General features: G+C 66.2%; 3 protein-coding genes across 18 annotated transcripts in view; 1 reads left to right on the forward strand and 2 right to left on the reverse strand.

The window, feature by feature from the left end:
• Positions 1-64: 64 nt before the first annotated feature.
• Positions 65-7,822, forward strand: ARFRP1 (ADP ribosylation factor related protein 1). Of its 5 annotated transcripts, none has more exons than XM_042930417.1 (9): positions 74-166; positions 727-825; positions 1,043-1,117; positions 1,358-1,440; positions 1,713-1,751; positions 4,695-4,776; positions 4,994-5,064; positions 5,639-5,739; positions 5,810-5,901. In XM_042930417.1, exons 2-8 carry the CDS (start codon positions 733-735, stop codon positions 5,712-5,714), a joined length of 519 nt encoding a protein of 172 aa, XP_042786351.1. In that variant the 5' UTR covers positions 74-166; positions 727-732; the 3' UTR covers positions 5,715-5,739; positions 5,810-5,901. The 5 variants fall into 5 exon arrangements, with proteins under 5 accessions (XP_042786352.1, XP_042786351.1, XP_042786349.1 ...); XM_042930415.1 differs by having other exon boundaries at positions 80-166; positions 732-825; positions 1,043-1,130; positions 5,810-7,822; XM_042930414.1 differs by having other exon boundaries at positions 83-166; positions 1,043-1,130; positions 5,810-7,822.
• On the reverse strand, positions 7,775-9,538 carry TNFRSF6B (TNF receptor superfamily member 6b). The gene is made up of 3 exons (XM_042930405.1): positions 8,912-9,538; positions 8,606-8,809; positions 7,775-8,202 (listed from the first exon to the last, which is right to left on the reverse strand). Exons 1-3 carry the CDS (start codon positions 9,348-9,350, stop codon positions 7,919-7,921), a joined length of 927 nt encoding a protein of 308 aa, XP_042786339.1. The 5' UTR covers positions 9,351-9,538; the 3' UTR covers positions 7,775-7,918.
• Positions 9,539-9,917: 379 nt separating this feature from the next.
• The window catches only part of RTEL1 (regulator of telomere elongation helicase 1), a 36,975-nt gene continuing 25,598 nt past the window's right edge, over positions 9,918-21,294 (reverse strand). For 6 of the 12 annotated variants that reach the window (XM_042930392.1, XM_042930393.1, XM_042930391.1 and 3 more), the window contains 22 exons: positions 20,019-20,093; positions 19,866-19,947; positions 17,731-17,863; positions 17,514-17,627; positions 17,387-17,427; positions 17,146-17,231; positions 16,891-16,968; positions 16,462-16,539; positions 15,882-16,028; positions 15,690-15,805; positions 15,429-15,552; positions 15,191-15,338; positions 14,815-14,972; positions 14,121-14,216; positions 12,629-12,830; positions 12,294-12,434; positions 11,620-11,736; positions 11,202-11,438; positions 10,954-11,115; positions 10,693-10,847; positions 10,504-10,604; positions 9,918-10,393 (listed from right to left, as the gene is read on the reverse strand). In XM_042930392.1, the coding sequence (XP_042786326.1) occupies positions 9,955-10,393; positions 10,504-10,604; positions 10,693-10,847; positions 10,954-11,115; positions 11,202-11,438; positions 11,620-11,736; positions 12,294-12,434; positions 12,629-12,830; positions 14,121-14,216; positions 14,815-14,972; positions 15,191-15,338; positions 15,429-15,552; positions 15,690-15,805; positions 15,882-16,028; positions 16,462-16,539; positions 16,891-16,968; positions 17,146-17,231; positions 17,387-17,427; positions 17,514-17,627; positions 17,731-17,863; positions 19,866-19,947; positions 20,019-20,093 (3,030 nt within the window). In that variant the 3' untranslated portion in view covers positions 9,918-9,954. The remainder of the gene's footprint in view (positions 10,394-10,503; positions 10,605-10,692; positions 10,848-10,953; positions 11,116-11,201; positions 11,439-11,619; positions 11,737-12,293; positions 12,435-12,628; positions 12,831-14,120; positions 14,217-14,814; positions 14,973-15,190; positions 15,339-15,428; positions 15,553-15,689; positions 15,806-15,881; positions 16,029-16,461; positions 16,540-16,890; positions 16,969-17,145; positions 17,232-17,386; positions 17,428-17,513; positions 17,628-17,730; positions 17,864-19,865; positions 19,948-20,018; positions 20,094-21,294) is intronic. The other 6 variants (XM_042930396.1, XM_042930394.1, XM_042930402.1 and 3 more) reach the window with 5 other exon arrangements.

The raw sequence follows: 21,294 nt of genomic DNA on the forward strand, positions 1-21,294 counted from the left end.
GGCGCGGAGACCGCCGGGATGAGGCGCGCGGGGGCCGCCGGGACGGCTCCGCCCTCCCCGAGCCGCCGGCCTGCCTCCCGTCGGGCGCCGCGCGAGGTCAGCGCGGGGTCAGCGCGGGTCTGCGGGGTCAGGCGCGCGGCGGTTCCGCGGCCCGGACGGGCGCGAGGTAGGCCGCGGGGCTGGTTGCCGCCCGCCCGGGCCCGAGGGCGCGGCGGGGACTCACGGTCGGCGTGTCGGCCGGCCCGCGAGCCCGAGACCCGGTGTCGGAGCTGCGCGGCGGAGGTCGGGGGCGTGGGGCCCGGGCGGCCTCCCCCGCTGCGGTCGTTCCGCGCCACCTGCCGGCCGTGCGGCCTCTCGGGGGCCGCCGCCGCCGCCCCGCCATCCCCGCGCGGCCGCCACTTCTGGAGGGCAGGCCCGCACCTGCTGGCTGCCCGGCAGCGCGCCGCCTCCGAGGTGGCCCAGACCGGGGGCGGGGCGTCCTAGGGCTCGGGGGAGCCTGACGTCACCGCCGGGACGCAGACCGGGACCGGACCTGTCTTCTGAGGACCGAGTGCCGGGGAGGGGGAGGGGGGCGGCGGAGAGCAGGCGGGCGGCGTGGGGAGGGGGAAGGGAGGCCGCCACGGGAGGGGGCGCCGGACTTGGCGAGTGCGGCGGCCGTGCACGGAAGGGGAGGGGTCGGGCCCGGCCCCCGCTCGCCCCGTGTGACGCGTCTCTCCGGGTGCCCAGGGCAGGATGTACACGCTGCTGTCGGGCCTGTACAAGTACATGTTCCAGAAGGACGAGTACTGCATCCTGATCCTGGGCCTGGACAATGCCGGCAAGACGGTGTGTGCCCGTCCCTCTGTCACCACCCCCTCCGTGGTCCTTGTGGTGGTCTACCTGGAGCTGCGTGTTTACTGCCCAGAGTCCTCTCCAGCTGCTTTAGAAACAAAAACACTGTTCTGTTCTGCTTTGTTCTCAAGGAAAAGTCCCAAGAAGGGATGTTTGGGAAATAGACCGGAAAGGATCCCAGTCCTTACCTGCTGTCCGTTTCTCTTGTCAGACGTTCTTGGAGCAGTCAAAAACCCGGTTTAACAAGAACTACAAGGGGATGAGCCTATCCAAAATCACTACCACCGTGGGTCTGAACAGTAAGGGGGTCCCTCAGGGCTGTGGGTTTGTGGGGCAGACCCCTGAGGATGCTGTGATGTCCGCAGGCCAGCAGGCAGATGGGCAGGGCCATGTGAAGCTTTTATCCCAGTTCACACTGGGCGGATGGTGGGGGAGCACCAGAGTGGCTCGTTCCTCTCCTGGAGCTGGCAGGCGGCACGTCAGGGACCCAGGACACGCGGCCTCATCCGTCTTCTTCTCTCCCCAGTCGGCACTGTGGACGTGGGAAAGGCTCGCCTCATGTTCTGGGACTTGGGGGGCCAGGAAGAGCTGCAGTCTCTGTGGGACAAGGTAAGATAAACGCTGTGTAGGGTCCTTGGCCACGCGCTGCCTGTCCTCAGGCCGTTTCTCCCCCGGTGACACCCCTTGGCCGCTTCCTTTCCTCGTAAGGCCTCAGACTCCCCTTTTTTCTTTGTTGTTGGTAGCTTTGTCACCCACTTTGTTCCCCGGGCTTCCCCCCCCCCCCCCCCCCCCCGCCATCCTATCCCAGCTCCCGAGTCCTTCCCCCAAGAGCAAGGATGTACTTGATTCCCTCTGACCTGGAGATGTTGCTGCTACCACAGGACAAGACGAAAGCTGGCCAGGAAACAGGTGTGGGGGAGGTACGATGACAGCAGGACACTCCGCTTCACCGCTGGGGCTGAGTCCCTCTGCTCGGGCCCTTTCCCTCAGTTGTAGCTTGGGACCTGGTCTCTGTGGTGGCCTCTTCCCCATTAGGGGAGGATGTTTTCACAGGCCTTTAACAGCTGCCTTTTTTCTTGCTGAGGTTTTGGGGTGTTTCCAGGGCCCCGGTGCCGTGCTGCTTTTCCCACACACCCCAGCCCCGAGGTCTGTCTTCAGCTCGCCCTGTGCCAGGCACTGGGGTCCAGCAGCGAGCAGGACAGACCTAGCCTCTCCCTTAGGCGGCCCCCTCCTGGTGGATTGGTACAGTGGATTTGGTGCAGCCAATGCGAGGGGCACAGATGTGCCTGCCCCAGTTCCAGGGGCACGGACACGCTCATCTGCACTCTCGTTAGTCATCTGTGTCTTTACAACTAGCGTCTAGGCCCTGGTTACCCGGTCACCTTTTCCTGGCTTTCCTCTAAAGTGTCTCCTCTATTCCGGCTTCCCTCCAGGAGGCCAGCTTCCGTCCCGTGGCCGGAAGGTCACCAACAGGTTCTCTGGCTGTTTAAGGTCACTGAAGCAGAGTGAAGCCGGGCCTGGTCTTCTGAACCAAGACCCATATTCCTGACACTGTGTCGCAGGCCAGGGTCTCAGGAGCAGACGCTGAGACAGATGTTGGGGCATAGGATGTGTGTTGAGGGCCAGCACCTGAGATGGGAGCTGGGCTAATGCGGGTCTGGGGAGGGGAAGGGCCAGCTCAGGTGGCCGGGCCAGCAGGGAGCCCGGCAGGAGAATTCCTTCCTCACAGCCCTCCCACATCAGGCCAAGCCGACTGGGACTCATACGGCCTCGTGGGTCACCACATGGGCTGCTTGGGGCAGCTATGACTTGGTAAGGTGGCTCTTGGTGGGTCAAAGTAGGTGCCACAGGAACCCACGGGCTCATCCGCTGGGTGCGCTGCCTGCCCCTGGGCTCCTGGACCACGGCCCACCGTGCACCGCTTAGCACTCATGCCCTGGGGTGGGCGTAGCTCTGCCAGGCGGGAAGAGAGAGAGGAGGCTCTGCGGCTGGCAGCGTCCCCCACTCCAGCTACTGCTCCTGCTGACGGTGTGGCTCGTCACAAGAGTCTACGCCCCTGGTCGCTGATCCTACTAGGTTCTTCATGAGCTTTCCGGCCTCCCTGTGGAGCGGGTGCCCTGCCTTCCGCTGATAGTGTCTATCCTCCCCGCCAGCGTGGGGTCTCTGCTGGCCCCTGAACGCGAGTTGTCCAACGTGCCCAGGAGACAACCGGGGTTTGTGACTTAGCGGGTCTCTGGCTGGGCCCTAGGGAACGGGGAGCCTTGGTGGTGACCACATCCCCAACCCTATAGGGCCCAGAGCTGTGAGGATGGGCAGCAGGATCCCCTGTGGGTCACCAGGATGGATGGGAAGTAGAGCTCCTGCCACCCCCGCCCCTTCCTAGACACTTGTCCCGGGGCCTGGTCCCCCGCACAGTCTGACACCTTGGCGCCGTATTGGGGTGGCCATCGTTTCGTCCCTGGGTCCGTCCACGTACCAGCCTCGGGCTGCACCCAAACAAGACTGGCGGACCGCCCGTGCCTGCCACAGGGGCCCTTCCAGCTTCCCTCCCTCCAGGCCACACCCGAAAGCTCTCCGTCGTGCGGCCACGGGTGACGCTGCCATCAGGGTGCCGTGGGGCGGAGGCAGCCCGCCGTGCCCCCCGTCCTACCCCTGCTCAGCCCCCAGTGCCCAGCTCCATTGCTCCCGGTGCCGCCGGCCATCGCCTTACACCCGTCTGCCAGGCCAGGTCGTACGCCCCGAGGGCTGTGAGGGGATTCCCCGGGCTGGCTGTGAACCCCGTGCGGTACCCCTTCCTGCCACGGAGACCTCTGCCGCGGGGCCCGCCAGCTCCCAGCTCCCAGCAGCAAGACAGGGCCCGCAGCCCTCACACCACCTAGCACGTACGCTACAGAGGTTCCTGCTTCTGTGTGATTTGTGGGCTGCGGGATCCAGACGGCCACGCGTGTCGGGCTGCCTGTAGCGAGCGTGGATGCTGAAGCCTGTCTCGTGCTGGGGCGGGCACTTTCAGCTTGCCCTCGTTACACCCCGAGAATTCCCCGGAGCGGTCAGGCCTGCGCATCTGTGGGGTCGTCAGCTCGTGGACCGCGAACTGGCACCTGGCGTCCTGTTGCGTGTAACGTGCGGGTGTCCCCGGCCTCCGGGCTCTAGTGACAGCTGGGGGCAAAGTGGCAGAGATGCTGCTGTCTGAGTGCCAGACGTGGATGCTTCCGGGTTGTATTTTTCGATTAGGCAGAATGTGGGCTTACCAAACGTGTGGCCGCGTCACCCGTGCCCCGCACTCCAAGGGCCCGCCCCCACGCGCCCGGTTTTGTCCATCTGTCGAGATTCCCTTTGCTGCGTGACACTTCCCCAGGCCTGGGCTCTGATGCTGCTGTTGTGTGCGTGCCTGGGCTAACTGCCTCCTGCCCCAGTCCGGCCCGCAGAGCTCAGTGCTGCTGGTCTGGTCCTCGGCGCCGCCCCTCCCTCCCTTTGGTGGTGGCTGTTGCGTGGCTTCCGAGCAGTATGGCCATCGGCTTGCTGTCCACACTGGCACGTGATCTGGCTAGCATCCTTCCTCCACTTCCAGGGCTGCATGGGGACACCCTATCCTTCCCCCACCCCGTCCCCACCAGCCACCATCAGACCGACGATTGTGGGCGGCTTTCAGGAGCAGATGGTGAAGTGGGGTTTGGGGGCACGGTACCTGGGAAATGACAGTGTTGCCCGAGGTCAGCAAGCTGTTCCCAAAGGCCTCCAGGGCCGCCTCGCTCTGCCCTACCTTCTGCCCCCCAAAGGCACCTCGGAAGGGCCTTCCAGTTGGCGGCTGGCCCTGGGGTGGCCAAGTGCCTGTGGCCCAGCACCCCCTTTCTGCCCCTCCCCAGTACTACGCGGAGTGCCACGGTGTCATCTATGTCATCGACTCCACAGATGAGGAGAGGCTGTCCGAGTCCAAGCGAGCGTTCGGTGGGTACAGCCCGGCTCGGGGCTGGGGAGATGGTCAGGTCCAGTCTGCCCACCCCAGGTGCCTGGAGCTGGCCCTGGTGGGAGATGGGGCCCACACCAGGTCAGGCAGGGCTGTGGCCAAGAGAGAGCTCACGTGTGTGGAGGGGTGGGTGTGGGTGGGCCCCGGCAGCCACAGGCAGATAAAGGGTGCTCACCGCCCCCTTTCTGCCCACCCCAGAGAAGATGGTCACGAGTGAGGCGCTGGACGGTGTCCCCATCCTGGTGCTGGCCAACAAGCAGGACGTTGAGGTGAGCTCACTACAGCATGCCCACAGGGCAGTCCCCAGCAGAAGCACGTCCCACTGACAGCTGGGACAGGGTGCCTGTCCTGAACCTCCCAGGCCAGGTGTGCTCTAGGTGCACCTGGGCCTCTCGAGGTGCGGGGCACCTTCTCTGCACAGGCAGGTGGGCGGGCAGTATTCCTCTGCCACTGGTGTGGCTGGACATGAAACGCAGAGGCGTCCCAGGGTGAGAGTCAGCTCTGATCTTGGCCTGTCTGCTGCCCTTGGGATCGCCTCAGCCGGCCAGTGGATGCTCAGTGGCAGTCTGTGTGGAGAGGGCTTTGCAGGGCAGTGTCCTGATTCTGCAGCAGAGGCGCTCTAGGGTCAGGGTGCGTCGGAGATGGCTTCCTTCCGCCTGCGGTCCCTTTCCTGCAGCCCTTCGGCGCCACCTGCTCCTCCTCCTGAGACTGCTCGCTGCAGGGCCTCTCCTAGGCAGAGAAGCCCTGAGCCCAGCCCCTCCCCACCAAGACCACGTCCTGCCCCAGGAGCAGGACATCTGCAGCGCCTGCGACCTGGCCCCTCACAGCCTCGCCTTCCCCCAGACTTGCCTCTCGATCCCCGACATCAAGACTGCGTTCAGTGATTGCACCTCCAAGATTGGCAGGCGCGACTGCCTGACCCAGGCCTGCTCGGCCCTCACTGGGTGAGTGGGGCTCTCCCTGCCGTGGGCTGGAGGCCGGGCTGGCCCCACCTCATGCTTACTGTCTCCACAGCAAAGGGGTGCGCGAGGGCATCGAGTGGATGGTGAAGTGCGTCGTGCGGAACGTGCACCGGCCGCCGCGGCAGAGGGACATCACGTAGGCATGGCTGGTGCCTGCTGGTGCCCACAGCTCACCCCTGAGTGCCCGAGGAGCGCTCCTGCCAGCTCTGAGCCACCAGGCCTGGGGGTCGGGTTTGCTTTGCTCTTGGTTTTTTTCAGTTGCTTTGTTTTCTCTTTAAGACAAGCGTTTCCCTGTGTCCGTAAAAGTGTGGGCATGCAGAGGCTTCTGCTGAGGGGAATCGGGGCAGCAGGGCCAGGCTGGGTGCCACCAGGGGACCCCCACAAGACCCCTGCCAAGCCTGCTGGTGTTGGCGGGCCGCCTGGCCCTTTGGAGCCGCCACCCCAGCAGTGTGGCCTGCCTGGCCCAGGGGGCGGAGGGGCACCTGTCTGGAAACGAGATGCTCCAGAGCTGCTCTGTGCCGTTTACCCATGGAGGAAGCTGGTGGGGCAAGTGTGTCTGTCCTCAGTCTCCGTCCCCTCTGGGCCTGGAGATGGGTTGGTGGCTGGTGTCATCTTGAGGGAGGAGGGAGACCTGGTCCACTTTGCTGGAGGCCAGCGGGGCCCTGGGTTCTGATGCCTCAGAACAGGGTGGGGGAGATCTGCCTGGGAGGCCCCGTGTCCTCTTCCGCTGGCCTCCCGTCCGGTCAGGGAGGGAGTGGGTGTTCCCTCTAAGCGTGTCTGCCGCTGGCGCAGGACAGCCAGTCGCCGTTGCGGGGGGCACACCAGCATGGGTGTTCCGAAGGCCAGCTAGGTTCCTGTGGAGCCCAGGCCAGTTGTGGGATGGGCCTTGATTCCCAGTTGGAGGTGAGGGGTGGGGTCGGGGTCCCCGTCAGGTCTGGGGACGGGCTAAAAACCCATTTCCGGGTCTGTGCCTGGAAACTATCCCTCCGGGTGAGGCTGGTCCTTGGGACCCTCACCACATGGCCCCTGTGGGAGCTGGCAAGACCCAGTGGGCCTAGCCCTGGGCAGGAGGCTGATTGGCCAGCACTGGGTGGAGTATGCCAGAAAATGGCAGTCTGAGTCGCTGCTGTCTGTTGTCCCTCCAGAACCCCAGGACTGGGTGGTGGGCTCCCAACTGTCTGGGCACAGTGACCACAGCACGAAGGGCTCCCAGGCTGGACCCAGGGCCTGTTCCTGCTTCCGTGGGAGTGCCAGAGCCAGAACCCTGACCCTGCTAGACTACCCTCCCTCCGAGGTGGCAGACTTGGAGGGCCTACTGAGAAAGGCTGAGTCAGGGCTGGGGGTGGGAATGCAGGTGAGGTGACTCATGGGGGAGTCATAGGCTGTGGGGTCCCCCCCCCCCCCACTTGGGACCTATCATGGGGATCAGGCGCCAGGCTCCAGGGCTCACGGGAAGGGCTGGGAGTCGGCCAGGTTGTTCTGGAGCACTCCAGCCCTCATCTGAGCCTTCCTGTGGGGAAAAGCCGTGTTTCCCAGAAAGCACATGGGATGCACCCGGCCTAGGGGAGGTCCTTGGCTGGTCCCCTGCGGGGAAATTCCCTGCCTGCAGGGACTGGGTGGAGCTCAAGTGGAGGGGCAGGGTGAGGGGGAAGGGTCTCTTGGCAGCCCAGGTTAGTGTTGGCCAATCCAAGCTGGGTCCTATTCCACAGCAAGAGCCCCCAGACTGGGTAGGACCCTCACGACACTCCCCCCCCCCCCCCAGCTGTCCTACGCACAAAGCATGACTTGGGGTCATGGGACGAGCCTCAGGGATCTCCACTGTGCCCACAGCCAGAAGGGATGCACCTGCCACCCGCTGGCCCTCTCTGACAGTCCTTCCCACAGAGGGTCTATCCCACTTGGGGTGACCAGCAGCCAGAGGAAGCATGGGATGCTAGAAAGCCCATGCAGGTGTTTGTTTCCCCACCAGACGTGCCCGCCAGCACCCAGTAGACATGGCACAAAGTTTCATACGATCCGGTTTATAATGGCTTTATAAAAAATAAACTTTGTTACTGTAATGGGACCCCGGTCGGTTGAGCTTACTTTAGTAAGTCACTTTTGGTGTGATGCCCATGTGGGAGCCCCAGCTTGGGAACAGAATAAATAGGGGGCGGGGTGCTCAGCGTGCCCAGAAGCGTGTGCGGACACTGCGCTCCAGCCCAGGCAGCCGGGCTTCACGCAGGGCCCGCAGCAGCCGCACAGCCAGTGCCCCAGCCTGTGCCTCACGGAGCTCCAGGAGCTGCTGCCTCAGCTTCGGCTGCAGGCCGTTGCGACCCTCCCTGGGTGGCACTGGGCCTTGTGCTTCTGGGCCCCTGAGCGCCTGCCACAGCCGCAGGAGCTTCTTGAAGGACCAGTCCTGGAAAGCCACGAAGTCAATGACAGCGCGCTCACACTCCTCGGCTCCTGCAGCAGGAGGGGGGGTCAGGACCCAGTGGTAGAGGCCTCCGTGTGCTCTAGGGTGTGGAGGGGAGGGACACCCAACAAGGGAGAAATCCCTGCCCACTAACAGGTCCAGTGCAGAGGCGGAAGAAAAGGTCAGAGAGCGTGCAGGGGTGGGAAGGGAGATGCGGTTTAAACTCCCTGGGAGTCCGTTTCCCAAGGGGGGTTGGGGGGGGGGGGGTGGCTGGCATGGCCTGCGGAGGCACTGGTGCCACGCCACCACCGCAGAGGACTCCCCAGGTAAGTTTCTGGAGGACCCTCCCAGAGGCTGGATAAACGCTGCATACCTCAGGGCTGGACTCTGGCCTGGGGACAACAGGGACACAGGCTGACCACCTCTGACTCACGCGCCCCCTCCCCTGCTCACCTGGCCCCCCTGGCTCCGGGGTGCCGAGTGGGAAGCCGGCGCAGCTAGTGCACAGGGCGTCGTGGGAGGCCGAGCCGGGCACGTTGAGGACGAGGCCCAGGGCCGTGCAGTTGCGGTGGGGCTGGCACTGTTCCGAGCTCGAGCTGCTGGCCGAGAAGGTGCCCGGGGGACACGGCTGGCATTGCGTGTTCTGGCTGGGGGTGCCTGGGGACGAGATGGGGAGGAAGGGGTCAGGGGGAGCCAGGGGGTGCGGTCCTCACCGGTGGCTGAAGTCCCAGACCGCCGCCCGCCAGCCCGGCCGCGCACCGGGGACAGTCACGCCCGCGCCGGGCGGGCAAGGCGCGTGCTCCAGGCAGAAGCCCGCGTGGGCGAAGAAGCCGGGGCGGCAGCGGCAGGCGCGGTTGTGGGTGGCGTCGCAGGGCCGCGCCTCCTCCTCGCGTTCCCCGCAGATGACGTTGCAGTAGCGGCAGCGCTCCAGGTAGTTCCAGAACTGCGTGTAGTGGCGCGGAGGGCACGCGCCGCACGTCGTGGGGGCGTCCCGACGGCACGGCCGCTGCACGAAGGTGCCCGGGGGGCACTGGCCGCACACCAGCCACTCCCGGGTCTCCGCGTCCCGCCACGGGTAGGTGAGCGCGCCCGCCGTCGCCGTCGCCGCCGCCCCGTGTGCCGCCAGAGCCAACAGTAGGGTGGGCAGCGCCCAAGGCCGGGTCAAGGGCGGCGGTCCCCGCCTCTCCAGTGCCCACATGATAGTCACCGGAGCGGCGGCTCGGCCTCCGGGAGGCCCACGAGCGAGGACACGGGGACGACGCGTCCTACCCTACCTGTCGCCACCCCACAAGCTCGCCCGTCGGAGGCCAGCGCCGGCCTATATGGCCCGGCCTCGCCACGCCCCGGGGGGAGGGCCCACGACCTCCACGGGGCCGCGCTGCGACCCGACTTTCGGCGACGTCACCGCCCCAAGGCCCCTCCCTCCCCAGGGAGCCCCCTCACCCCGCCCCCCCGCCCGGCGCCAGCCTCCTCCGGGCCTTAGTCCAGGGGGCGGTCCCGCGAGGGCCTCCCCAGCACCAGGGGCAGCTCTCTACCCGGGAGCAGGGCTGGCAGCCGGGGTGCAGGCTGGGGATGCCTGGCTCCTCTCTTCTCTGGCCTCAGCCATCCGCCGGTCCACCTGTGAGGACGGAGGCTGAGCCCAGCTGGGACAAAGCGCTCAGCGTGCCCTTTCCCGGACAGGGTGGGACGACCCTACTCAGATGCCCACGTCTTCCTTCCCAGCACCCTCAAACCCCACTGCCAAGTCCAGACCCTACAAACAGCGTCTGGATACGGTATCCGCAACTTTATTAGAGAACCTGTCACCTGATTAAAAGCAGGTCCACTGCGCGCGCGCACACACACAGGTCCCGGAGAGGAGGGGGCAGAGCGTTTCCCCCACCTTCCAGTCCTGGGCTCAGGCCGCAGCAGCCAAGCGCCTGAAGCTCCACCCACAAACAAGCAGCCAAGGAAAGTTCTGAAGAGGTACCTTTTAGCAGACCCTCCCCAGACCCTAAGGGTACTTCGGGGCTTCTCATAGGCAGGCGTCGATCCTGCTGCCATTTCAGGGGCATCCCCACGGGCACTGGCCTGGCCCGTGGCCCGCACCCCGTGAAGGGACAAGCGTCCCAGCTGCGTCTGGGACAGAGGCGGCGTCCGCCTGCCCGAGGGTCTCCAGCCTCACTGGGGCTCCGGCCAGAAGACCTGCGTGATGCTCTGCTTCCTGGCAGGGGCGTGGCAGGCCGGGCAAGTCCTAGAGGCCTGCGGAGATAGGGCAGTGCTGCACAGGCGCCGCCCCCCGCACCCCCCAGCTCCCGGCCCCCCAGGTGGCGGACGCGCAGCGGGCGGGTCCGCAGGGTCCTGCCGCCAACCTGGAGGAGCCGTCGCCAGCAGGCCCGGCAGCGGTGGAAGTTGCAGGAAGGGCACTGGAAAGGGACCGTGTCCTCCGCCCCGCAGCCGGGGCACGCCGAGCCTGCTCCAAGGGGGCCGCTGTGAGCGCCGCTGGCAGCTGCGCCGCCCCCACTGCCCACACTCCCTGCGGCCCCTCCCAGGAGACCTACCGGACTCGGACGGCGCGTGCCTGTGGGGGGCGCTGGGGGGCTGGCTGGGAGCCCCCGCATCCCCGGCCTGCCTCGGTCTAAGGAAGGCCAAGATCTTGCTCTGGGTCCTCCCCGGTGTGTCCTGTCCTGGGGGGCCTGGAGACACAGGCGCGAGTCTGAAAGGGTGGTTCGGGCTGATCTGCGGCCCACCTTGCCGGGCTGCGTGGGGCTCCGGGGGCACCAGGTGGTCTCCCCCCTGCTCCACCCCCCCGCCGCCGCTACCTGGCCTGGAATCACCGTGGGCGAGGTCGGGAGGCACAGTGGGAGTCCCGTCCTGGGGACCCGGCGGCTCAGGGCCGGCGCTCGGGGCAGCCGGGCCCATCAGGTCGGCGCACACCTGCCGGAAGCGCTGCTGGTGGCGAGGTCTCAGGAACGCGCCAAACCCTGTGGGGAGAGCGGTCAGGCCCCGCCCGCAGCGGCCCGGCCCGGCCCGGCACACCCCCAGCCCCGCCCCTTCCGCGGCCACTTGCTCTCCAGCAGGCGCAAGTCCTCGGGCCTTGAGGTAGTGAGTGCGGCCGCCACGGCCACCACCTTCTCGAAGTCACCGTCCCGTCTGTAGGCGGTGAGCGCTGCGAGGAGCTGGCTGCAGCCTACGGACCCAAGGGCCTTTCGGACATCGGCCAAGTAGGCGCTCCCCACAGGCGGGCCTTGCTTCTCCCCCCTGGGGGCTCCAGATCCCCCGTCTTTTGGACAGCTGCCGGGGTCTCCTGGTGGGGAGGTGGATAGGATCATGGCGGGGATCTGGGGCCCGAGGGAGCTCCCCTGGCACCCTTCACACCAGCCTGCTCCCTCGCTCTGGGGTTGCAGAGCCAGAACGGCACCCACGCCCCCCAGGGAGGACACCAGGGCTCTTGTGCTCTGCTTCGAAGCCTCTCTGGGGACTGGTACCTGCCGGGGCCGGTCCGGAGACCAGGTGAGGCCTGCCTTGATTCAGGTGCTGTCCAGGGTCCAGCTGCCCGGCTGCACCCTGGGACAGGGTCAGCTTTGGGTCACACTCCCTCCTTCCTGAAGAAACAGGGACACACAACGAACCACCCAGCTGGTTCCCAAGGGTCTGGAGTGCTCCCTGGGGAGGAGGCAGGTCTGTCCAAGGGGAGACTGACACCTGCCACCCTCCTCTGACCACAGCACGACCCAGGCTTGAGCCCCCACCACAGCCAACTGCTGCCAGGGGACCAGCAGAGACACCCCAGTGGGCACCAAGCCCAGAAAGGAGAGGGGTGACTCTTTTGCCGCAAAGTCCCCTCCTTGGGGCCGAGGGGTCTTCCTAAGCCAGCTCCCCACCCCCCTCCCTGATACCTATCCTTGGGGAAGTCCCTGCTCGGGGGTGAACTGTTTGCAACTGGGGACACAGGCTCCCAGGCTCTGAGGTGCAGGGCCCACTCCTGGCAGACACAGGTGGGGACAGGGTCCCAGCCTGGGCCATGCATGCTCTGGGGGACACACACCTCACCCTCAGCAGGCCTCCACGGGTGAACAGTCCCACCCACGAGCAGGGAGGCTGGGCCAAGCTAGCATTGCCCACCACCCCGCCCCCCGAACCCGGGGTGCCGCCCGCTCACCCCTGGGGGCCTGGGCTGACGGAGCGCCCCGCCTCTGAGGAAGGCTGTGCTCAGGCCGGTAGCCGCAGCCATGGCCTGTCCACTGCAGGCAGACCTCCTCAAACTGCTGCTTGTGGTGTGGCCGCACGAACTGGTAGAAGCCTGTTGGAACGGTTCCACCATGCGGCCCCCGCGTGCTGAGCTGGGTGGAGGGCTCTGGGGTCAGGGGCCGTGCACCGGAACCTTTTCTAGGGAGCAGGGACAACCACGGACCCTGGTGCCCGCCCACAAGCCCCCCTCCCCGCCACGGCTGCCGCACTGCCCCCGGGTCGGGGGACCACCGCGGGCCAGGGCACCTTGGAGCAGGCCGTGCTTCTTGGGATCCTCAGCAAAGAGTGGGCCGAGGCAGGCCACCAGAGCCTCAAAGTCGTCAGAGCCCTTGTAGTCCTGCAGGGCCCTGGTGAACGTGTCGAAGCTGGCCTGGCTCAGCGCCTGCTTCACGGCCACCATGAACAGCTTGGCCCTGCCCGCCTGTGTACTGGCCACCGGCCCCTCCTGCTGGACACAGGGCCAGGGGCCCCATCAGTCAGGACCCACCCTCCCCTGTCCCAGGGACGCTGGGCTGCTGCTGTGGAGCACAGGCACTGGGAGGGACACCCCAGCTCCAGGGCACGGCTGGCCTGGCCCCAGGAGGGAATCCACAAAGACAGCCACGCCCCTTGGAGAGCAGCAGAGGCCAAGTGTAGTTTTGCTTCCCCTGGGTCGGGGGCTCCTACTCCTCAGCCAAGTTCCCTGCGCCCACGCAGCAGCGGACAGCCCCAGCCCGAAGGACGGTCAGCCCACAGCAGAGGGCACTTCTGACCAGATGGGGGACCTAAGACATCACTGTGCCTCACTCGTGCTGCACAGCTCAGGCCCGGATGCTGCCGGGGCTCTCAGCAAGAGAACACGGAAACCAGACAGGAGGGGTCCGGGCCCCCCAGTCTCCGCCCACTCCACCCACTTCCTGACAGCATTAGTTCCCAGACGCCCAGGGAGATGGACAAAGGCAGGTGGTGCATGGGGCTTTCCAGGGCTTTCCTGGTTCAGAGGGACTCAACTGCCCTTAAATCCTTCATCTGAGGCTGGGAAGGCAGACCGTCCCCACACTCGGGCACGTCAGCACCCACACTTGAGCCAAGGGCTCAGCTAAGGGGGAGCTGACCTGGCTGCCAGCCCCACACCAAACCCGCCCAAAGGGCGAGGGCCCGACGTCCGTCCAGCTGGACCTGTCATACCACCCACAAAGTGGTCTCCAGGAAAGACAAAAGGAAACGAAAGGCCCAAAGCTGACCACAAGTTGGCAGGACTCCCAAGTGTGGAGGAGCCACCCCCGGTGGGAGGGACCCCGTGGGCCCCGGGCAGGGCCGCACTGGCAGGGCCGCAGGACCCCATGCCGTTGCTGGGAGCTCTGCGGGGTCTGAAAGGTTGTCAAGGTAAGAAGTTAAAATGCAAAAGAGACCTGGAGCCCATGCAGGCCAGGCCCTGCAAAGATGCTGGGAGGCAGGAGGGAGGCGGGAGGCGGGAGGGGGCCCAAGCCCAAGAGGAGGGCGGGAGGAGGCCCTCGGAGCTGTCAGAATAGGCTCACCCAGTGAAGGTGAGGAGGCTTAAAAGACCCTCCTTTAAACATTCCAGCTGAACAAAGGTTGGGGGTGGGGGGCAGGCCTTGGAGAGCCAAGGGCATGGGGCCAGGCTGCACCCCTGGGAAGGCAGCAGGGAGGCCAGGCCCAGCCACACCTCACACTCCCTGGTCGGCACCGTGCAGCCTGGGGCTCCCACCCGACCCCGTACGTGGGACGCTTCACGTACCCGGCTGCCCACCAGCCTGATCTTCCTTCTGCCTCCTTTCTGCTGCTGTGCAGGCCTCTTCTCACGTGGGAGGGACAGGGTGGAGACATGCGCTGCCTGGGGGGGGGACACGCTGTGGTCCTGGCCACGCCCTCAGAGCCCCCAGGCCCCTTGTGACACTGCAAGGGCCCACAGTGGGAGAGAAGAGGCCTCTCCTCGGTCCGCCCCACCAGCCTCCCCCGTGGCCCGGACGGGAAGGGTACGGAAGGGATGGGGGGAGGGGCCGCCTGCTGTCGCAGCCGGGCTCACCCCCGGCCCCAGGGAGCAGGACTGGGAGGGGAAGGGACTCTGCGGCAAGCAGGGCACGGGGGCTCCAGGTCCGGCCAGAGCTAAGGGCTCCAGCGCAAAGGCTCCAGGTGAGGAGCTGTGTCCCCCCTGCCCATCCCCACCCCCAGCTCAGGCTCCCAGAAAGGGCTGACCTCTGGGGCAGCAGGAGCTGGACTCTGACTGCTCGTGCCAACCCCCAGAGAACCAGCAGGGGCGTGTAGGGCAGCACCAGCTGAGGACCGGGGGCGGGGGCGGGGGGGCGTGCCAGGGATGTGCCGAAACTCAACCACCCGCCTGACCAGGGGGTTTACAGGAGGGAGAGTAGATGTGCCCCAGGCTTGGGAGTGGGGGGTGGGGGGCACGGGTCTGTCTCTGGGGCCTCCCGCACCTCCTCCTCCCCAGGGGAGGCCTTGTCCCCAGGCCCCCCAGCCAGATGCTCGCTGTGTTCCAGGGCTGCCAGCAGCCCCACAGGCCTCTGCTGAGCGAGGGCCAGCTCCCGCCCGTACTCCACACACAGGCTGCTCTCGGCGTCCCTGGTCGGCGACCCTGTGGGAGCACAGATATCAGCAGCAAAGCCCGTGGGAGGAAGGGGGTGACCGGGGGGGGGGGGGGGGCCGGGGGACAAGTCAGGTCTGTCCCAGCAACACTCAGGCTCAGACAGGCACTCTGGTCACTGGACCAAGCACACCGGTAGCCAGCGGGAAGCACCCCAGGCCCCCGGCCCGCAGGGCCCCTGCCCAGCCGTGTCCCTCAGGCAAACGCACCCACGGGTCTCCGCCTCAGGCTGGGGACGTGCACGTCCAGACTCCTGGCTTTCCTGGTGGAGAGGGGGCCGGGCGACACGGCCACCATGACAGCACCTTCTCCCTCACCCAGACTTGGGGCAGCGAGTAGCGGGGCCGGCACGGGCATCTGGACAGTCACAGAGAGGTTGGGGTCGCGCACAGACCCTTCCCCTGGGTAGGGCGTGAGGACGCAGCCAGCTGGGCATTAGGAACTCACAGTTTTCTGGGCGACACGGAAGAACTGGGCCACGTCCCGGATGACGTGGCCGAAGCTGTCATACACCTTGACGTGGGGGCGCACCCAGGAGGGCAGCTGGGCTCTGGCATCCGCGTGAGTGAACCTGGCAGGGCGTCGGCTGTCAGACGGGGAGCCCCGCCCACCCCATGGCCCACGGCCCACAGCCCAGGCTCACGCTCGCTGAGGGAAGGACCAGAGCCTAGCTGGCCACCCTCGAGGCTGCGTGGAGAAGAGCCGCACCTGTGGTCACAGAGGAAGATGGCCCCGTAGTCGTGGCGATGCCGGATCACCCGCCCGATGGCCTGGTTCACAGCCCTGGACGCCTGCTGCCGGTACCACTCGTGCCCGGAGAGGAGCTGTTGGGGGGGGGGGCTCAGTCATGGGGGCTCTAGACCCTCCTCCCCACTCCCACCCAGGCCTGTGGCCTCTCACCTGACCTCCAGGCCCGCTGCGGCCCTTCAACTCGTCCAGGAACTGCATCTTGAGGACCACCCGGGGGTCCATACGTGGGGGGTACGGCAGGCCCGTGACGATCACACCGCGGCCGTTCGTGTCCGCAAAGTCTAGCCCCTCGCTGGCCTGGGGGCGTGAGTACTCTTTTCCCCGGTCTGCCTTCCCCAAGGGTCTGCCCACGCCCAGGTCCTCACAGCCACGCACGTACGGGTGGGGAGAAGCCTCCCACCCTGAGCCCGGCCCTACCTGGGGTTCACGGCTCCCGGGGCCTCACACTGCCGGAAGCTCCTCCACCCTCCCCCCCCGCAGCCGGTGAGGGGCGCTCACTCTCAGTGCCTAGACCCGATGCCCACCGAAGGGCTGTCCAGCCTGGGATGCCAGGGCTGCACCCTCCTCACTCCTGCTTGCTGGACACGGGGCACCAGGGAGGCGGTCGGACCGGCCCATCCCACCGTGTCACAGCCCCCCAGGTCACGAGCCGTGAGCCGCCTCCGACACAAGCACCAGCCGGGGGAAGACAGGCCGGCAGGTGTGGGGCACAGACCCTCAAGGGCCTCACCTTCCCCCGGCACACAGCCAGGAAAGTAGCCCCGTTGGACCCGGGGGAGGCGACTCGAGTGTAATAAGCATCCACCACCTGGGAGGAGACACCGGTCAGCTCCTTCCATCCACGGAAGCGAGACCCCAGGTCTCATCCTCTGAGATGAAGGGCTGTCCCAGCTGGGAGGTGGGCGAGCAGAGTTCTAGAAGCTTCCTCATGGCACAGGTTCCCAGGCTGACCCAGAACCTGTTCAATGTTTCCCAGAAAGCATGGGGACCCCAGGGCTGGGGGTAAGGGGGCAGGGGAGGCTTGCTTCGATGACGGCCCCTCAGACTCGAGGGTCTGGGGCCATCATCCCCATGCCCAAACTTCTTAAGAGGTGACCCGTGAGGGCCAGTGGCCAGCCTGGGGCAGCCATGATGGGCAGTGGAGCCCGAGAGCTCAGACCTCTGAGAAGCCACCTTTGCTCCTCGGCTCCACAAATAGAGGCTTCCGGGCCTCCAGCTTCCTGGCAAAGTCACGGGCCTGTGAGGAGAGACAGGGAAAGGGGGTGCCCATCACACCCGTCACATCTGGCAGGCGGAGGGCCACATTGCAGTCACCTCTGCCTTCTCACACAAATGTTCTTGCTCCGGCCCTGCCAGAGCCTTGGCTGTCTGGGGCTCCCCTCCCACCCCCAGGACACACAGAGGAGGGACGTACCCGCCAGAACTCCAGGCTTTTCTCCATGACGGGGTAGGAAGGGAAAAAGACCAGGAGCCCGTGCGGGACCACGCGGGCGATGTTGCCTACAAGTGCCACCGTGGCTACGTCAGCGGGAGTAGGTGCTCAGAGAGGCTGCCAACGATACCCCCTGGGGACAGCAGGCAGGGCAGGGACCCCAGACACCAGGCAGTGGGGTGGGACCTCAGGATGGAGGCCAAAGCTTCCCACGGGCACTCACCTAGCGCCTTGCCGAGGGAGGACAGGCATGCATCAGAAAACCTGCACAAAGCCAAAGGCCCACCATCGCGAGGGTTCCAGCAGGTGGCACACTGCCTGCCCACCTCCTTATCCACCAGGCCCCCTACCGTTTGTCAAAGGCAGAGCTCAGCTGGGCTCCATCGGGGCCTTTGGGGACGATCCCCACCCAGATCTGGTGCTTGTCGATGACGTGTGGGTTCTCCAGGCAGACTGGGAAAGGGCTGGGGCAGCAGGGTGGCCCCCGTGAGGTCCTGAACCCCAGCACCTGGCGGCCCGCGGCTGGCCCTGGGACCCCCGCCCCCACAGGGCACAGGGCAGCCTTACATCTGCAGCTCCAGGGCGAAGGAGGACACGGGGGCCAGTGTGCCGCTGGTGAGGATGAGGGTGCGGACGCCCTGGCGGACCAGCTCGCGCATGCTGTGGCCGGGGCTGAAGCACCAGTAGCTCAGCACCTTCCCTGCGAGGGGGAGTGTGAGGCTGGGCGGGACACAGGAGGCCTGCCACAGGCGGCCGCTGGGCCCCGCAGCCCACACGCACATGTCTGAACACGCGGACCTGCCTGAGCCCTGAGCTGAGGGTCTGGGCCAGGGCCCCTCTTTCCTCCTTCAGGCGTCCCGGGAGCATGGGCGGACCCAGAGCAGGCCCGCAAGGGGAACATACTGGGGGTCACCTCCAGAAAGGCCAGCCAACCCAACCTAGACTTGCAGACACGGACGTGTGGCTCAGGGCACCGAGAGCAGGCAGGCAGGCTGCCATCACGTGCCCCTGGCTGAAGGGCACACCTGGAAAAGGAAGCGGAACCCAAGCTCTGCTCCAGGAAGAGGAGGGAGGGGCCGTGCTTCCCAGAGGCGGGGTCGGTGCTTCCCTGGAGGGGCGGGGTCGGCACTTCCCTGGAGGGCGGGGCCAGCGCTTTCCCGGAGGGGACCGTCCCCCGCAGGCAGCGCCAGCGCTGAAGTCGCCGGCAACAAGACAGTGGTGTCCGGAAGCAGCCGTTCCTAAAAGTGCCTGCCTCCTACTGGCCCCCAGCTGGGTCTGGAAGCTTAGGAAATTAAACCAGCACAAGCAGAATGACTTTAAATAGCACTCCAAAGTCCACACTAGGTCATGGGTCAGCAGGGCTGTTTCCAGAAAAGAACCAGTCCCCTCCTGGGGCCAGAGAAGGTTTTTCCACCTTCAGGTGGGAATCTGGCCCGAGATGGGGGGGGGGAGAGCGGGGGCTGGGTGCTCTGGCCTCTCCCGGCAGGGCCGGCCCTCCCCTTGCTCACGCACATCCTAGCTTCTCGGGAAGGTCAGCAATGAACCAGCTTCCCACAAACGCCCAACTCGGGGCGGCTATTTCTGAGAATTCACATGAGCTCCGAAGTACACAGGACACAGGGGACGCGACGCCCCGCCCCGCTGGCCGTGGATACCTGCATACCCTGCCCGTGTGTGAGTGCTCCCCCAGGGCGGGGAGGGGGGGCAGGCCCCAGTGCTGGCGCAAACTGCTTCCTGTGACCTCACAACACGCGAGGGTTGCGCTGGTCTCCCTGCCTTTCATGGAAGCTACTTCCTGCTCTGAGAGGCCAGGTGACCCACCGAGGGCACCCTGTGACCCTCCTGCTTGGCGCCAGCCTTGCCCACGGGCCCAGCCCCGCTCTTCCTGCTCGGCTCCGTGGGACGGCTGACAGCGGCATGGAAGGGGGTGTGCCGGCAGGGCTGGGGGCTGGGCCCGGAACACAGGCCACCGGCCATGCTGAGGGGTGACCGGGACAGGACAGTGACCTGACCTTGGGACCCACTGCCCCAGACGTGTCTGGCAAAGCCCACTCCAAAGGCCAGGCCGCCTGGGGTGCTGAACTCTGCCTGGGATTGCCGGGACACTGGCCACCACCAGTGTGGACCACACCACACCACAGGGACACACACCTTGGCCAGGACAGGCCAGCCTAGCCTCACACCAAGAGCCACGGGATGCCTGACACAGACCCCATCCTCAAGAGTCACAAGTGGCCCCGTCTCCAGGACACGTGGAAGCAGGTAAGACCAGTAACAAACCTGGAGAGTGGGACGTGGGATCAGGGTAACAGAGGCAGCACCGGAGGGACCGGAGTGGCCATCACACACGACCCTGGGGTCTGGAGAGTGGCCTCGGCCTGAGCTGGCCCCGCACGTGTCCGCTCGGTGGGACGGCATTAAAGCAGCACACCTGTGCCGACGTGAATGTGCCCAGGTCTCCCCTCCCTGTGGGGTGGGGCACCTGGCCGTGCCCTCGCTCCACGGAAGCCCTTCAGGTGACTCTGGGTAGGCCCTGTGCCGTCGGCCAGCTCTGAGGCCCTTCTGTCTCCACCGGCTCTGTCTGGGTGAGCTGTGGGGTCACACGGGGCAGGCTGCACCCGGGGCGGGGGGGGGGGGGGGGGGCCGTGGGCGCTGTGCGGAGCCGGAACAGGGGAACGCGGCCCCGCCCCCAGGCACCATACCTTGCTTTCTGGCCGCCGTGGCGTTCCAGGCGTCTGATCGCCGAGCTGTCCTCTGGTGACTGGCATCAGGGTGGATGTGCACCTGGAGGGACAGAGGGGACAGCATCCCGAGACCCAGCCCCAGGGTCCCCCCGTCCCCGAGGCAGCCCCTACCTTGTAGGATCGAGAGACCCCAGGCCCCATCACAGAACTAGACACGCCCTCCGCAGGGTCTGCACTGAACACAATCTGAAAAGCAGACGTGGGGGACAAAGTCAGCAGAGACACGCTGGTCACACAGCGTACAGCAGGGGCCACCACTCCTGAGTCGCCCCCACGCACGGGACGGACGCTCAGGGCGTTGTCATCCCCTACCCTGCCTTTGAGCTCATGGCATCCCTGCTGTGGGACTCCGGGCCGAGGGGCAGGAGTCACACTTGCCTGTCCCCTCTCCTGAAGGACCCCACGGCACCGGAGACACAGCCATCCCGCAGGGCCCCCTCTGTGGTAGCTAATCCATGTGCTCTCACGGGGAGCAGGCGTGGGGTGGTCAGGGAGCCAGAGGAAGGGACTCAGTTCACCCCCAGAAGTAAAAAGACAAAAGCGACCCCTAACGAAAATAAAGAGAACCGTACTCTTGGCCAAGGCAACAAACGGAGAAAAAGAGTCGAGAGATAACTTTGGGGAAGAAGGCGCACGATGCTGGAAGTTAACAAACCACGTGGCGGGACTGCTCAGAAAACCAAACGACTTTTACAATTAGAAGGAAAACTTAGTAAGACAGCACCAGGAGGCCGACAGAAACACCAAGAGTGCCCCAGGATGCCCTGGGGCCCGGCGGCTTCCTGTCCACGGCTTTGCAGGTGAGCAGGTCTCACGCCGCCCCAGGGCAGGCTGCACCTGCCCATCCCTCCTGAGGCTGCCTCTGTCTGGGTGGGCTGCAGACCCCCTTTCTCACACTACCTTGAGGGGATCTGAGTTTCGGGAGGTACGAGGCTCTTCTACAGCCCGCCCGGGGGTGCTCTCGGTGCGGCCTGTGACATGGGCTACCTGTCTGGCCAGCCCACTGACCCCCTGCAGCCCCGGGGCCAGCCCAGCACACCCCCTTCCCACAGGAGTCAGGTCTGGGAGGAGCAAGAGCCCGGTCACACTTCCTCCAGCTGGAAGGGACACACCAGAGAGAGAAGCTGGCCTACAGGCAGCACCGGGCAGGCAGGGACACGGAGCCATCTGCCAGGCCCACTGAGAGCGGCTGCCAAAAGAAATTCCAAGCCAATGGGGTAGAGGTGCTTGGGTTCCAGTGAGTCTGCGGGGGAGAATGTGGGGAGGGGAGGAGGCTGCGTGGGACCGGGTTTGAGCTCAGGGCACCTGTGGAGGGGACAGCAGCCCTGGCCCAGCGCCCACTCATCTGCAGGGACCCTGAGATCAGTGGGGAGTACACGCAGGGAGC

Source organism: Panthera leo, chromosome A3, assembly GCF_018350215.1.
Source record: "Panthera leo isolate Ple1 chromosome A3, P.leo_Ple1_pat1.1, whole genome shotgun sequence".
In the NCBI taxonomy this organism is placed as follows: domain Eukaryota; kingdom Metazoa; phylum Chordata; class Mammalia; order Carnivora; family Felidae; genus Panthera; species Panthera leo.